This window comes from Hesperophylax consimilis, chromosome 2 (assembly GCF_061612785.1).
Source record: "Hesperophylax consimilis isolate HC1 chromosome 2, BYU_Hcon_1.0, whole genome shotgun sequence".
Taxonomy (NCBI): domain Eukaryota; kingdom Metazoa; phylum Arthropoda; class Insecta; order Trichoptera; family Limnephilidae; genus Hesperophylax; species Hesperophylax consimilis.
Window position 1 is genome coordinate 4,402,887 of NC_142837.1, and position 17,525 is coordinate 4,420,411.

Below are 17,525 nucleotides of genomic sequence, written 5' to 3' on the forward strand. Positions count from 1 at the left end.
CCTTATCAAAGTGAATACACACAAGAGGGCATTTTCATGTTTTTTCATGTTTCGTGTACATAATAAAACAATTAAAAAGAGTACCTCCAGCATTAACTTCAAGAATCGTGAAATTATTTTACTACAACATCGGTAGAATAATGATATCCAGTTAGCTTACTTCTTCACAATAAATTCTTGTTGAAACTACACAAGGGAGATATTGTTGCCTTTGCACGAAATCCGAAAAACCTTCTAAATATAATGCGGGACCTCGTAAAACTCAAGAAGGTAGGTTCAAGAAAAGCCTAAAGAACAAAATTATGACGAATTAGTGGTATTTTAATGGCCATAGTGGTATTCTTTATAATGGTTCCCATCAAAAGCAAGTCAGCAATTACATTTTTTCTAGGATGCCAAAATTGTGAGTAAATTATTTTGTCAGCGGAATGAAGAGGAATAGCTCTATTGAACGCTACAAAATATTGGTTTTACAAAGACGCTTAAATCAATATCCAAAAACCGGTCCGATCTGACGATTTATATAAAAAAAATGTAAAGATAAAGTTCGTCTCGCGTCTCTCAGCGAACACGTACGGTGTAAACCATAGTGAGAACGATAAAACTTGTAAAAGTAAAATAAATAAACGGGCAGCGCTCAAAGTGATCAAAAATGGTGCAGTGCAAAAAATGCAAAAAATATCTCGCTAAAGACAGTGAATCAAGTAAGTGCAACGTCTGTAGTGGAACATTACATAAATTATGTATAAATCCAAACAACACCACTGTCGGTAAGGAATTTATTTGTGAAATATGTGAAACACAACGATCGATAAACGTGAACGCAGGTGATAACGCAGTCGTTAACATACGAGCCGAGGGCAGCGGGTCACAAGGTTCAAACCAAGAAAATATCCCAGAAATGAAGAATATTCTAAATGAAATAAATCAAAAAATTAGCATTATGTACAGTATGAAAAAAGATATGGAGACCCTCACACAGTCTACTGAATTTCTATCCAAAAAATACGACGAGCTAATATCGCTACACTTGGAATTGGGTAAAAAACTAAAAGAAAACGAGAACAAACTTAATGAAGTTATAAACAAAAATACATATCTAGAAAAATGTAACAAAGCACTGGAATATAGGATTCAAGAGATTGAACAAGCAGAAAAAAACTGTAATGTTGAATTGTTTGGTCTGGAAATGAAAAAAATGAAAACATTGAAATACCCATTAAAAAAATTGCGGAAAAACTAAACACCAATTGCGACAACATTGAAAAAATTTGGAGACTTCCGAATAGAACAGACTCCAAACCGGCTAATGTTATAGTGAAGTTCTTACGTCAAAAATACCGAGACGAGTGGTTACAAAAAAAGAAAATCATACTGACAAACAATGATATATACGAAAATGGAAATAATGGCCGAATTTACATCAACGAAAATCTCACTAAAGAAAAAAAAGTCTTCCTGTACATCACAAAACAAAAAATGAAAACAAAATTTAAATATATATGGGTTCAAAATGCAAAAATATTAGTAAGAAGTGAAGGTGAAGGCAAAATCATCCACATCACAAATGAGAGTGATATAAACAGATATATTTAACAATAAAATAAAAACACCTTTTGACCCGGAACACTTATTTTATCAGTTATAAATTCACGTCATGGAAGATTCAACACTATTTCAAACTCATAAATTTATAAAATGCTATAATTTGGATAGCTGGATAAATGATACAAAGATCAAAATGAGGTTTGTGGCTATTCACCTAAATATAAGATCACTAAAAAAGAATTTTAATTCATTTATTGCACAAATTAATGACGTTCTGCAGTTTATTGACGTAATCTTTCTAACGGAAATAAATACTAAAAACGAAACAATATCTATGTTCAATATTCCAAACTTCATCGCGATTGCAAATACTCGAGAAAAAAGAAGAGGAGGAGGACTTATCATGTACTTAAAAAACCATCATACTTTTAAAGAAACAAACAATTCTTTTAAAAGCTGCGAGACAATCTGCGGGGAAATAACCACTGTTTGTCAAGATATCATAAACATCCTTGCAATATATCGTCCGCCGAGCAGCAACAAGAATACCTATATATCTGAAGGAACTAAAGCAAATATTACAAATGACCTCATCTGATTCAAATTACTTGTACTGTGGTGACATTAACCTGAACTTATTGGATACCAAAAATAGTGTAATTACAGAATATCAAAATCTACTCAGTGAAAATGGTTTAGAAAGTGTAATATTAGATGTGACCCGGGATGAAATATTAAACGGTAAAAATGTTTATTCATGTATCGACCATATTGCAATACGTAACCGTTGTAACACTGTATTTTCATGTATTGTAACTAACAAAATATAACAGGAGTAGCAATCGGGAAAGAGGTACTTACAAAGGATTTAAATAAAAAAAGGGAAATCATTGATAGTAAAATGGTATATTCTAAATTAAAACTAGTAAATTGGGGAAAACTATTACAAACTGAATGTCCCTCAGAACTGTACTATAGTTTGAAAAATATATTTGATAATATTTATTCGTCCTCGAAGAAAGAAATATCATTTGTAAATAATCTTAGGCACAGCAATCCGTGGGTTACTGAAGAAATCAAGAACATGATTAAAAAAAGAGATTATCTTTACCGAAAATGTAAAAATAGCCCAAATAACCCGGTATTTCGTTTAGAATATACTAGACATAGAAACAAAACAAACAAACATATTAATATTACTAAAAACGCATTCCACAAAAATGTAATAAATAGCTTAAACGGAAACCCGAGGAAACTCTGGGACGAAATAAACAAACTAATAGGAAAACCTAAAGAAAATTTAGATAAAATAATCCTTCAACATATGGGAAATCAAGGAGACACAAAATTTTTATGCGATAAATTTGCTACAACATTCGTAAATGAAATAAAAGACATTAGACACAATTGTACTACAAAATTCTTAGATCGTAACATGTATACTACTCCTGCTATTATGTCAATGAGATTTAGACCTGTAACAGAAAAAGATATAAAAAAAATAATTAATGATATGGATATTAAAAAGTCAGAAGGCAACGACCAAATAAGAATTAAAGACCTGAAGTTAATTTGCTGATAATATAATTCCAATCCTTACTAAATTAATTAACCTTTGTGTAAATAAAAGCATCATGCCCGACGAACTTTAAACATCCATCATCAGACCTATTTATAAATCAGGAAATCACAAAGATTTCACAAACTATCGACCAATTGCGATTCTCTCGTGTATTGATAAAATTATTGAAAGAGCTATTTTTAACCAAATACAATTTTTTATAGAAAAAAACAGAATCATAAATCCCATACAGTACGGATTTCAAAAAGAAAAAAGTACTACACAATTACTTTCTAATTTCACTGACCACATAAATTGTCATTTAAATGAAAAATATTACGTTGGTATAATTTTTATAGACTTTAAAAAGGCCTTTGACACATTGGACCATCAAACATTACTAAAGGCAATGGAAGAATGTGGTATTAGAGGTCCTTTAAATAAAATGTTTAAAAATTATCTGTTAAATAGAAAAATTAAAGTTAAAATTGACGGAATTTACAGTGATGAAATGTTAACAGACACTGGAGTAGCAACAGGGTCGATATCGGGACCTACGTGTTATTTAATGCAAGTAAACAGTTTACCTAACGTAATAAAACGTTGTAAATGTTACATGTTTGCAGATGATACTTGCATCATATGTGCTGACAGAAATCTACAGAAAATTGAGGAATTTTTACAAACAGACCTAAATAACATAATTAAATGGTCCCACGACAATGGAATTATTATTAACGCAAAAAAAAACAAAATATATGCTTATACACTCTCCATATGCAAGTTGTCAGGATAAAGAACTGCATATAAAAAGTCATTCATATGATTGTTTTCACACAAAAAACCAATCTCTGCCATGTAAATGCCCAAACATAGAAAAAGTTTACCAATATACATACCTTGGTCTTACAATAGATGTCAATTTTAACTGGTCAAATCACATTGAAAATGTATGTAATAGATTAAGATCCATATTTGGGAAATTTTATCACCTAAAAAACTTTGTCAATAAAAATATATTATACTGTATATATAATGCATTAGCGGAATCAATTATAGGATACGGAGTAAATAGTTACGGATTAACGTATAAAACGTACTTAAATAAAATAGAACAATTACAAATCCGTTTCCTAAAATTGATATCAGGCAAAAAAAAATACAATTATGTGTAGGCGATTATAAAAAAATGTTTTCTTTGTGTAATGTGCTCTCTATACATAGTAGGATAGATTACCAACTAACCCTAGATGAATTCTGGAATACAGAATTCAAAAAACCTGTAAACCATAACTACCCTACTAGGCATAGAGAAGCACAAATGTTTATTATTAAAATATCGCAAAATGTATACGGAGATAGAACAAAAAGACATAAAATTCCGGAATTGTTTAACTCATTACCAGAAGATATTAAAAACGAGACATGTCATTCAAAAATAAAAACGAAAATTAGATCGTTCTACCTCCGTCAAACATAAAAACAATTAATATTGTGGTACCAAGATATCAAGTTGAAATTAAATATATTGTTATAAGCTAATAAATAGAAAAAGTGAGAGATTTCTTACAATTAAACTGATTGATCAGTTTTGTAAGATCTAAGTAAGAGAAACATTATTTTCAAATAAAAAAAAAACTGAATAAACACATATAAAAAATAAAAAAAAATCCATAAAAAGGTCATAATATTAAAATGGAGTGAAATGAAGGTTTTAAAATTAGATGGAATTTATTATGATGCCAGACCAAAATTAAATTAAAATAAATGAACATTCTAGAAAAAAAATATTTTACCTAAAAACCTACCTACAGGAACAACATCCTTAGCTCTTAACTAATTTGTCATAACCATGTTTAGTATATTTCTTTTCTAAATAACTTTAGGGTTTCCCAAAGAAGGAAAAGTAATGAAGCCATCCCTTGTAAATAATAGAGGCGAGATCACCTTGTAAGTTGTACAAGAAGATTTCCTTGACACCATAGATCACCGGAACTGCCTACAGATTTCCCAGAGGAATCTGCCTCTAAAACCCAAAACAAAATCTTTCGTCTTTAGAATTGTAGCGTAGTCACATTTTACACGCAACACGAAAATAAATTATTGCTCTTTAGCCGTAGGGAACAAAAGATGAAAAAATATCAAATGTAATTAAGAACAGAACTATCTTTCGTAACAATTGATTTCTCATAAACAATCAAAGAATTTTTTACTTTTGCAAGAACGACAAATGATGAAAACTAGGTTCATTGCGAACTTGTTAATGTGATTATCGCAGAAGAGTCACAACCGCTCCCGAACACCGGGAGCCAATGAGACTATGGCATCCCCAATTTGAATATGTTGTGAAGCTTAAGATAGAAGGGTGGGGAAGGAAATGGGGAGAGGAAGGTGGGAAAGTATCTGGCTTTTTAGATCTGATCACCACACACGGTTACAGCCATTTCAAGCAACTTTTCAATTCTGAATGGTGGTCTTACACCAGGGAATATAAGAGAATCTTCTATTCCCTGTGAGAATATTATTACATTTATTTGTTACAAAGAAAAAAGATAAAATAACAAAACAAATTACAGACTGTGATTTGTGCTTCTTCAAACAGGTGACTAATAAATAGTAACGAAAAATTAAAAGATTTTTTTTTTCCAAAAATGAATAAAAGCACCCACCACTTTCCCGAATAGAGTACAGCGAAACAGCTCAAGTAGTACCAGAAGTAACATGAACGCATCAAAAAATACGATCCTCTATTTTTTTACAGTTCCAAAGATCGAGATCGTCGGAGAGTCAGAGATGTACGTCAAAGCCGGCAGTACCGTCAGCCTGCGTTGCGTGATCAGCCGCTCTCTCGAGGAGCCAGCCTACATCTTCTGGTACCGGGACAGCGAGAGGGTGCTCAACTATGATCGCAGCCTCATTGACATCCGTATGGAGCGGATAGGAGCCGACACCACTGTAAGTACAGTCAGTCAATCATCACACAATAAACCTGGGCTGTGATCAGCCACTCCCTCGAGGAGCCCGCCTACATCTTCTGGTACCGGGACAGTAAGAGGGTGCTCAACTATGACCGCAGCTTAATTGACATCCGTATGGAGCGGATAGGAGCCGACACCACTGTAAGTACAGTCAGTCAATCATCACACAGTAAACCTGGGCTGTGATCAGCCACTTCCTCGAGGAGCCCGCCTACATCTTCTGGTACCGGGACAGCGAGAGGGTGCTCAACTATGATCGCAGCCTCATTGACATCCGTATGGAGCGGATAGGAGCCGACACCACTGTAAGTACAGTCAGTCAACCACAACACAGTTAGCCTGTCTGATGTGATCAGCCATTGTTCCGAGGAGCATATTAAAAACATACTGAAAATCTCTAATAATTAAACTAATGTCCTTTTAATTTACAGGTTTTGGGAGGAGTTGTAGAAATCAGACACTTTCAAAAGTTTCAAATGTTGCTAGTTAAAAAAAAACTTTCAATCCTTAGGTACCGTTCAGTGATTTTTTTCATGCATAAACTGAAATATATCATTTTTCTTTTTTGTTTCATCAGGTCGGCACACTCATCATTTACAATACAAGGCGAGAGGACTCCGGAAACTATTCTTGCAGCCCGTCCAACCTGGACTCGGCTAGTGTGATGCTGCACGTACTCAATGGTAAGAAATAAGAATTAATACATTGATAAGTAAGATAAGTTACTAGAAGAGACGTGATTTTGGTACTCATCAGCAGTGTTATTTGCAAAACTTGCGTCATTGATTCTTACTATATTTCTTGTGCTTAAAAGGGCTTAAATATTCTAGCCAGATCAATACAATAGTTCAATTCTGAAATGATCAACAATCTCTTATTTTGGCGAGATTACTTCTTAATTCCGAAAAACACCCCCTTCAACGTATCTGGAAACGACTATCCTGGTGACCCTTCATCCCCTACCACTAAAAAAAAACAAACAATAGACAAAAAATATGAAATATCAAATTCACAAATAAATCAACAAGTTACACAATGTTTTAGGGATAATAATAATAATGTTGCTGCTAGTTAAGGCATATGCTTTGCATTTGCTCTCTGATTATTTTTTTTTGTAATATGAGATAGAAAAGAATTAGCTTTGATCCAAAAACATATAAATATTTCAGTAAGAGAATATCAGATAACGCAATAAATAAACTGCCAGTAAGCCATAGGATATTTAGGTAAATAAATAGGATTTAAAAAATATATATTTGAGGACCCCAGTAACCAAGGTAAACAACAATATTTGACATTCATTTAAAAAAAATAAAAAATTTTTAAAGGTATATTTTTATGTTTATAAAGTTTCTCTGGAATATAATATATCATAGATTTGTAATAATGAAAGGTAGTTGAATTGGAAATTATAGATTTTTTATGTCGAAAGGTAGTTTGATTAGAACATTTAATTTGGTCATATTGAAAATTGTTTGTTGATTTAGTTACTGGAATTTAGCAGTAACCATACAATCATCTCTTAGTTGTTTTGCAAAATGAAAAAAATGTCATTTGCAATCAACGTAGATGAACAGGGGATTATTATGTCATCTGTACAGATGAACATGGATAGTCTAAGACCCCAAAAAACAAAAGCAAGTATTCCTAGACAGCGTATGAAATGGACGAACGATGTCAATATTTTCATTGTTCGTTCATATTTTTATGTAACCAAACTAGAAACAGATATGTTGTTATACCTACAGGAAAAAATTACATTTACTTTTCTCGCAAAATTATTCGATTGCCCAAGTAAACGAACAAAGATTAGCAGACCAAAAGCGAGCAATTTTCAAAAATAATTTAATTCCTGTAGTCACATTAGAACATATTAAAAGGGAAGTAGTAGATAGATTGCAAATGGAAAATAATTTAGAACAAATTAACACAAGTAACGTCATATCAAATTCATTGAATGGTGATAGTTTGGATAATATTCTAGTTGAAATGTCCAATGATATTACAGTAGATTCAAATAACTTAGACGTTATTTATAATCTTAGGGAAATCAACATTACAAATTTAAAAATTGTTGATGATAATGTAGTAGAATTAGTTAACTTACTTCATAATAATATAAATAGATATATAGATGTAGAGCCAACAGTTAGACCAAAATTGCATACGTCAAAGAAATTATCTAAATTAATTTTTGAATTAAATAACATAATTTTACCAAAAATCATATTTGACGAAATTAGTTTTTTATATCTTTATACAATAGTATATACTATTGCTATTACTGCTTGTTATAAGTTAGGAATTAAATTATCATCCTCTGATGATATAGTATTTATTTATTAAAAAAACAGTTTTTAACATAAAAAACGTACTCTGCACATCTCACTAGGGCATTCCTATATCAAGATGTGCAGCTTTACAATTATATAATTTAGAAAAATACATATATGTAAACTTAATATAATAATAACATTAAATTTAAACCTAAAAAAGAAAAGTTTATGACACGGTCGTGTCGTGACCGGTAGACAAAAATAAACAAAATTTTAGTAACAAATGTACGAAAAATAAAAACAAAAATGTCAACAAAAGAAGCATTGGTAAGAAAGTTGACAACAATAATATTCTTCTGTTAACTAAAGTACAAGGTACCTGTGCTGGCTTATCAGACACAAGCTTAGGGTAACCATACTAACAATTACAACATGGATAGTATGAATAATAAATTATAAGAAAAAATAAAATAATTAAATAAAAATAAGTAAATAATAACCGATAGTTAAGCAAATAATATTAATAATAATATAATAAAAAGTAATTAAGTAAATAAATTAGCTAGATAATAATTAAAGTAAACAATAATACGAGAATTAAGTAGATATTAATAAGTACATAATAATAATAATAACAATAAGAAAAAATAATAATAATAACAAAAAGTTATTTTAGAAGTAAATAAGTACATGTACAGTAAGTAAATAAGGATTGTATCGAAACAGAGCTTCCACACGGAATTATGATATAAGCAACAACATGGGTGATCTAAAATCATCACTCTCAGCTAGTACAGAGATTTTGACCATTTTCTTGAATGAATTTAACGTACCTATAGTTTTTATATTTTATATAGCAACGGATCTTTATATGAGAAACTCCTTTGTCCGAAGGATGTTCTGGTATACACCGGCTGATACATTAAAGAAGAACCCATTCTAGTGCTGCGCACTTGTTGAGATCTTTTGGAAGTAATAGTGTTGTTGAAAAATTTACAGAGGGCCTGTGTTATGTACAACTGCCTTACTGTCATAATTTTGCTTTCACCATATAATAACTTTGATGGATACATAAAATTTCTCTTATACATTATTTTTAAAATTAATTTTTGCGCAACATTCAAAGGCTCTAGGGTAGTCTTGTTACAAGAACCCCAACAGACAACATTATATGAAAGCATTGATTGAACAAGAGCATAATATACAGTTTTTAGTGTAATTTTGTCCAATATGTTTCGTAGATTTTTGAAAATATAGGCTAGCTTTCTTATTCTGTTTCTTAATATAGTAATGTGATTGTTCCATTTAAATTTTTTATCAATAATTAAACACAGGTATTTGATGTTGTCTACTCTTTCCAAAGATTGACAGTTACACTCCTGCATACAATAATGTACTTTTAATGAACTTTCCAAAGATGGTTGATTTACAGAGGAAATGCTAAAAGTAAAATATTTAGTTTTGTTCATGTTAAAGGCTAACAAGTTTTGATCAAGCCAATTTTTGACTGCCCTTAATCCTGCCTCGCACTTAGCATATGTTTCATTCCATGTGTCAGCAGCAAAAACCAAGACAGTGTCATCTGCAAATACAATTGAAGATCCAGAAAACTTCAGTTTACAGAGGTCGTTAATATATAACAAAAATAAAATTGGACCCAGAACACTACCTTGAGGAACACCATATACAATTGATTTATTTGAGCTAATGTGATCATTAATTATTACTCCCTGTGTTCTATTTTCAAGATATGTTCTGAACCAATCTAAAGATTTATTAACAATACACATTGAACTGAGTTTTTTTAAGAGTAAACCGTGGGATACGGTATCAAATGCCTTTGACAAGTCTAAAAATACGGCCATTGCTTTATTGCCAGTATCAAGAGCTTCTACGACTGTGGTGATCATTTTTAATGCAGCATCACTGGTTTCCATGTTTTCTAGGAAGCCAAATTGATTATCTGAGAGAATTTCATATCTTTTTACATAAGACATCAATCTAATTTTAGCTAATTTCTCTATTATTTTTGATAACATATTCAGCAAGGAGATAGGTCGATAGTTATTTACATCTTTGTTATCTTCTCCTTTAAATAAAGGAATAACTTTGGCATTTTTGCAATGATTATTGAACAAGCAATTCTCAAAACTAACATTTACAATGTGTGTAATAGGTATAACTAGTTCAGAAGCATTTTGTTTGAAGACCATTGCACTTTTACTGTCATTTCCACTCGAAAAACCTGATTTTAGCTTATTAATTTAGTATAGATCATATAGTTATAGTAAACCAGAATGGCAAATCAGATTAGAAAATGATGTAGTATTTTTAAGTAGTAACATAACTAGAGTAATAAAATATAAAAATGGATATAAAAGAAGAAAATTTTGAGACATGTAGATAAAATTGGGAGAAAATTTGGTTATAACATTGATAGTCATAATAATGAAAATATAATCAATGATTTATTGGATTTATTAAAACAAAAATTAGGCGTAAAAGCTAGTAGATTAAAAAGATATAATTATACGTATAATAAAAATAATAATAAGAGATTATTCCAGAAAAATGAACAAATATTTTATTCCAAACTTGACGATAAACAAAATATTATTTCGAATAATAATATTCCGCTGCCATCTGAATCAGATATGAGCGATTTTTGGAGTAAAGATATAACACATAACGAGTCAAGTCCATGGATAGAAAATGAATAACTCAATTTTTCAGGCATTGAACAAATGAGTTTTTCTAATATATCGGTTGAATTGTTAACCAAAATTATTAAAAATACTCATAATTGGAAAGCCACGGGTTGCGATTGAATACATAATTTTTGGTACAAACGTCTGACTACTTTACATCCTCTTTTGGCAAAAAATCTTTCAAAATTTTTCAGTCAACGTCAAAATTTTCCAAATTTTCTAACTAAGGGCATTACTTATATGTTGCCCAAAAGCGAAAACATTAATAATCCCTCTCAGTACAGACTCATTACATGTTTACCGACAATATACAAAATTTTAACCTCTTGCTTGACAGATTAAATATATACTCATTTAGATGAAAAAAATATTTTATCTGAACAACAAAAAGGTTGTCAGAAAACATGTGGGATGTAAAGTACAATTAGTTATTGATTCTGTAATTCTAAAACAGATTCAAATTCGATAACGTAATTTACATACTTGCCATATAGACTGATCAAAGTATTTTTCTTTTTAACTTCCGATTTAGTTGTCCGGGTTAAATCTTCCCCAAAGGAAAAACTTAACCCTTCCACTCACTTTTCCACAAATGATCATCTAGTCAATCAACATTATGTAAGTGAATTATATAAGCAAAATAAATACAAAACAATACAAGAACAACACAACTCACCAGAGATCAAATGGGAAAATAATTCACCGACTCCAGATATTTTCATATCAGAGGGTTCGGCTCGGTAGAACTTCTAACAGGGCCTATAAATCCTACTGATCCCTCAACATAAATGACCGACTGTATTCAAAATGACCGACTTTTTCATCTTTACATATAATTTTTTTGATAGATCTAATACGCCTTAATTTTTAATTAGAGAGCTAGGTATAATGCCAGTAGCCGAAATAACGAATGGTAATATTTTTATAGTCTGAGAATGCCAAATTCTTTTTATTTCATTTCCTAAATCTGTGTATTTTCTTATTTTTTTGGATAACAGATTTTTGAATATTACAGGAATTTGGAATAGCGACATCAATGATATAAGTTATTTTTTTTAATTTTGTCATTTAAAACTATATCGGGTCTATTATGACTAATCGCTCAGTCTGTTAGTATAGTTTTATCATAATATATTTTATAAAATTCGTTTTCTAAAAATGAATTTGGTTCGTATTCATAATATGGTACTACATTACGGCAGTCAATCAAGTTATGTTTAATTACCAAATTTTGGTGAATTATTTTTAAAACTTGATTGTGTCTAAATGTATACTCGGACGGTGCTAATATAGAACATCCCGATATAATATGTTCTATAGTTTCCGAAAAAGCCAAACATTTTCTACACAAATCATCAATTTGATTTGTATCTTTGATTATATGCTTTCTATAATTTTTAGTATTAATGACTCTATCCTGAATGGCAAGCATAAATCCTTCTATTTCTGCGCTCAACTCTCCAATACTCAACCATTTGTTTGACGAAATTTTGTCAACATACGTTTGGTTGAGATAATTGTAGTGTTTTGCGTGTAAAATTTTATTTGACCCGGAATCTAATAATTCCTGGTTGGGATTTATAAAAATGTTGGTATTCTCATCATATAAATTTAAAAGTGTAATATTTCTATCTGCTTTGCAAATTATTTTGTGCATTTCTGAGCTATGAGCTTTCCTATGGAAAAAAGTTCTTGGCATTTCTACCTGATTATGTTTCAAAGAAGTTATTTTGACTATACCTCTACCTCCTAAATTTCTAGGTAAATTAACTCGTTCTATGGCTTGAATTTGGATGATGGCAATTAAACTTTGTTAGCGTAGTTCTAATTAATCTTTCTAAGTTATCTAAATCTGTATTAGACCATTTAATTATGCCAAATGAGTACGTTAATAGAGGTATATATATATATTTATATATAATTAACCCCATTATTATTATTAGCTTTTTGGAAAATATAATCTCCTTTTGGAATACCAATTTACTTATCAATTTAAAAGGTAAGAAAATAGTAATACCGGGCATTTCAATTAAAAGACGGATTTTTCATGGAGACTTATTGAGTCCTCTTTGGTTTTGCTTAGCATTGAATCCTCTATCTTAAATGTTAATTAAAAGCAAGTTTGGAATAAAAATTAAGGGTAATACAAGGGAGAGTAGTACAATTTCGCATTTATTATTAATGAATGATATAAAATTATTTTCAAATACTGAAAAAAATTTAGAGAAAATGATCGACGTAGTTAAAAACTTTTCAGATGATATCAAAATGACTTTTGGTTTAGATAAATGTAGAACGACCTATACAAGGAAAGGCAAAATTGTAGATAGGGATGAAAGTATATTTAGAAATTTCCAAATTACTAGTATGAAAAGGGATGAGGTTTATAAGTATTTAGGATACCTACAATCAAATAGATTTGACCATACTAGTATTAAAAATGATATTAAGATTAAATTTTAAACAAGGATCAGAAAAATTGTAAAATGCAATCTATCTGCTAAAAATTTAGTAAAAACAATAAATACTTGGGCAATACCTCTACTAACATACTCATTTGGCATAATTAAATGGTCCAATACAGATTTAGATAACAAAGAAAGATTAATTAGAACTACGCTAACAAAGATTAATTGCCATCATCCAAATTCAGCTACAGAACGAATTAATTTACCTTGAAATTCAGGAGGTAGAGGTTTAGTCAAAATAACTTCTTTGAAACATAATCAGGTAGAAATACTAAGAATTTTTTCCATAGGAAATCTCATAGCTCAGAAATGCACAAAATAATTTGCAAGGCCGATAGAAATATTACACCTTTAAATTTATACGGTGAGAATGCCAACATTTTTATAAATCCCAACCAGGAATTATTAGATTCCTGGTCAAATAAAATTTTACACGCAAAACACTTCAATTATCTCAACCAAACGTATGTTGACAAATGTTCTTCAAACAAATGGTATTGGAGAGTTGAGCGCAGAAATAGAAGGATTTATGCTTGTCATTCAGGATACAGTCATTAATACTAAAAATTATAGGAAGCATATAATCAAAGATACAAATCAAATTGAAGTATTATGTAGAAAATGTTTGGTTTTTCCGGAAACTGTAGAACATATAATATCGGGATGTTCTATATTAGCACCGTCCGAGTATACATTTAGGCACAATCAAGTTTTAAAAATAATTCGCCAAAATTAAACATAACTTGATTGACTGCAGTAATATAATACAATATTATGAATACGAACCAAATTCATTTTTAGAAAACGAATTTTATAAAATATATTATGCTAAAACTATACTAACAGACCAAAAGATTAGTCATAATAGACCCGATATAGTTTTACATGACAAAATTTAAAAAATAACTTATGTCATTGATGTCGCTATTCCAAATTCCTGTAATATTCACTACATTTTCAAACTATAAAAATATTACCATTTGATATTTCGGCTACTGGCATTATACCTAGCTCTCTCATTAAAAATTTAGGCAAAAAATTTACATATAAAGATGCAAAAGTCAGTCATTTTGAATATATGTAGGATAATGAAAGATTTTTTAAATATTTATGTTGAGGGATCAGTAGGATTTATAGACCCTGTTAGGAGTTCTACCGAGCCGAACCCTCTGATATGAAAATATCTGGAGTCGGTGAATTATTTTCCCATTTGATCTCCGGTGGGTTGACGTGTTGTTCTTTTATTGTTGTGTATTTATTTTGCTTTTACAATGCACTTGCACAATTTTGATTGACTAGATGATCATTTGTGGAAAAGTGTGTGGAAGGGTTTAGTTTTTCCTATGGGGAAGATTTAACCCGGACATAAAATCGGAAAAAGTAAAAAAAAAAAAAAACAAAGAAGATAAAATCATTACCACATTTTCATCATACAAAATAATACTAGTAACCGACGAAACAAATAAATAATTTTATATTAAATTGTGTTATTTGTATCATGTTTGTTCCTGTGTCATTCCAATTACGACGTTGTTTTCGAAATAACGCGAATTAAAAACAGATAAAATAATATTTACGACTTTTTTCGTTTTGCCATATCCACTGCAGGATTATTTAATGCTTCAAATTTATTTATTTATAGGTTTGTAGTTGGAATAAAATCTCCATGGGTTTATTTTATTTGTAAAATTGTAAGTAGTCGCATTGTATGTATGTAACAAAACAATAATACGTTCGCGGTACAAATCAAATTTGAACATTGGAGTAAGCTATCAGTATTTTAGTTTGCGTTTAAATTTTTACATAGTGGGCAAAAATCAAGGACTTCCATGAATTCGATAATCAATGTGGTGCTTCAGTCATCAAAACAAATCGAACTTATAATAAATAAAAATAGGTTATTTTGGTATTTTTAGTTACTAAGGCTCTATAATTAAATTATTTTAAAGATCCTTAAGTACACGACAAAATATAAGCAATCATATTTTTTTTTCACCATAATGATTGCAATTCATAAGAAAGAATTTTCCATAGACCTGTTGAAGCAATTTGGATTTGAAACAATGTCTTGTCTCTATGATTTTTCTTACTTAGAACTGTAAAAAATATTAATTTATGACAAAAGAACTTGACAGAGTTTGTATAAGTAATGCCTCTCCTATTTTTTAGAGTTTTTAAGTGTTTGAGAGAGCTGTCCAAGTGTTTATATAATAACAACGTACATTAAATCTATTGGAGTTTAAGCGATATACAAATGTTTTTGGACAGCTTTTATGCACTTTGTGTTTATATTACACAGAGGATTCCATATGGGAAAAGCATACTAGGAATTTCTTAACAATCATATCCACGTGCGCCTTGAACGAAATGTTTGCAGTCAATCAGAACACCACAATCAAGTCTTGAATACAATTGACCTTTTTAAGTACTTGGATTTTCGTAAAGTTATAAACATGGTCAATTGTTTTTTTTGTAAAATTTATTACATAAAATTTGGCGGGATTCATGTGCAGATAGTAGTTGACTATACAAAAGTTATTAAGTCTATTAAAATCTTCTTGAAGTTTATAGCAGTGTCTTGGCTTGCCTAAAGGCTTGGTACCAAATGTTTTGACCATAATATTATGAAACCAGGTATTAATATAATTCAACAGTCAAATATCCTGGTATCAAAATACTCAATAAACAAGGCTCTGCGTGTATTCAGCACACCGCATCCACCTTAGATAATATTATATTTAGGTGTAAGTAAACAGTGTCATAGCAATCTCTTGGCGTACGTTCAAGAGCAAGTAACTAACAATAATGTGCATAATAGATATAATATAACTAACGCAGTAGATAAAATATAACTAGGTGTCTATAAAACTTATTTCATACTGAGGAAACAAAGTACCTACACGGTAAATGGAATTTAAAACGCTAATAACACGTTTGGCCGTGAGATACTTGAGCTGTACCTATTACAACATATTTATCAGAATTCTTAACAAATCAGTTCCAATTTTGAAAATGACAATTAAAATAATTTTTTTGAAAAAATATTACGTAGGTACTTACCTACTATAACGCTTTTATGAATTCTTCAAACAATCAATTCCAATTTTGAAAATGACACTTAAATTCAAAACAAATTTGACGCTGAATTCACACAGGACTAACAACGCACAGCACATACAAAAGATATTGGAATGTTTGATGACTAGAGCAGATCCGTAAAAATCGCGGCATAGTCATAATTCTTCACAAATCAATTTTAATTTTGAAAATGGAACTGTAAAATAGAATGTGAAAGTATAATATTATGTTCGTAGGTACTTATTTTATGACTAGTCTGAAAGTTAAATTCAAAGCATATTTTAGTTCATTGAACCAGATTTCAAGCAGGACTAACGCACACATAACCGAAATCAATATTTTTGATAAGTGTATTATTTTGTTTTCCATATTCCGTATTGCGTAGAGTGGTGTGTTATCTATAAATAATTCTTAATGTATTCATTACCTTACCTAATTTTGTGGTTCCCCAGGCGAACAGCCGGCCGCCATGCAACACGGAAACAATGCCGCGCGCACCAAGCCCGCCAAGTGGAGGCGGGCAGTTGTTCCACTGACTCTTCTGCTGGCAGCACGACCCAAGTTGCTGCTTCTGTTGGTGTCTCTGATTGTTATGTAAGTGATCATTTGAATAAAGCATCTTTCTTTGTTCGATAAAATCACATATATGTGGGTTGTGGTTATTCAACCGTCATCACATTTGATGCACATCAGTCCAATTTCAATTTCGTTATGTTTGACAGCTGGTGAAAATTTATCAAAAGTTGATTTGATGGAATTCTGAAACCATAGGTAGAAATCGGATGAAAAGAAAAGAAAGGAGAAGCGAAAGGGTATTGATTATTTTTGAGAGAAAGATCCTAAGATAAATGAAGTAGATCCTATAGCCGTCTTTAGAAGAAATATTAAAACTAAGTCGGACCCTTTGG

General features: G+C 30.6%; 1 protein-coding gene across 1 annotated transcript in view; it reads left to right on the forward strand.

The window, feature by feature from the left end:
- LOC149425629 (junctional adhesion molecule B-like) overlaps positions 1–17,525 on the forward strand; it is a 237,142-nt gene that overhangs the window by 218,003 nt on the left and 1,614 nt on the right. The window contains exons 6-8 of the mRNA XM_089644341.1: positions 5,871–6,064; positions 6,665–6,770; positions 17,070–17,211. Coding sequence (XP_089500467.1) covers positions 5,871–6,064; positions 6,665–6,770; positions 17,070–17,211 — 442 coding nt within the window. The remainder of the gene's footprint in view (positions 1–5,870; positions 6,065–6,664; positions 6,771–17,069; positions 17,212–17,525) is intronic.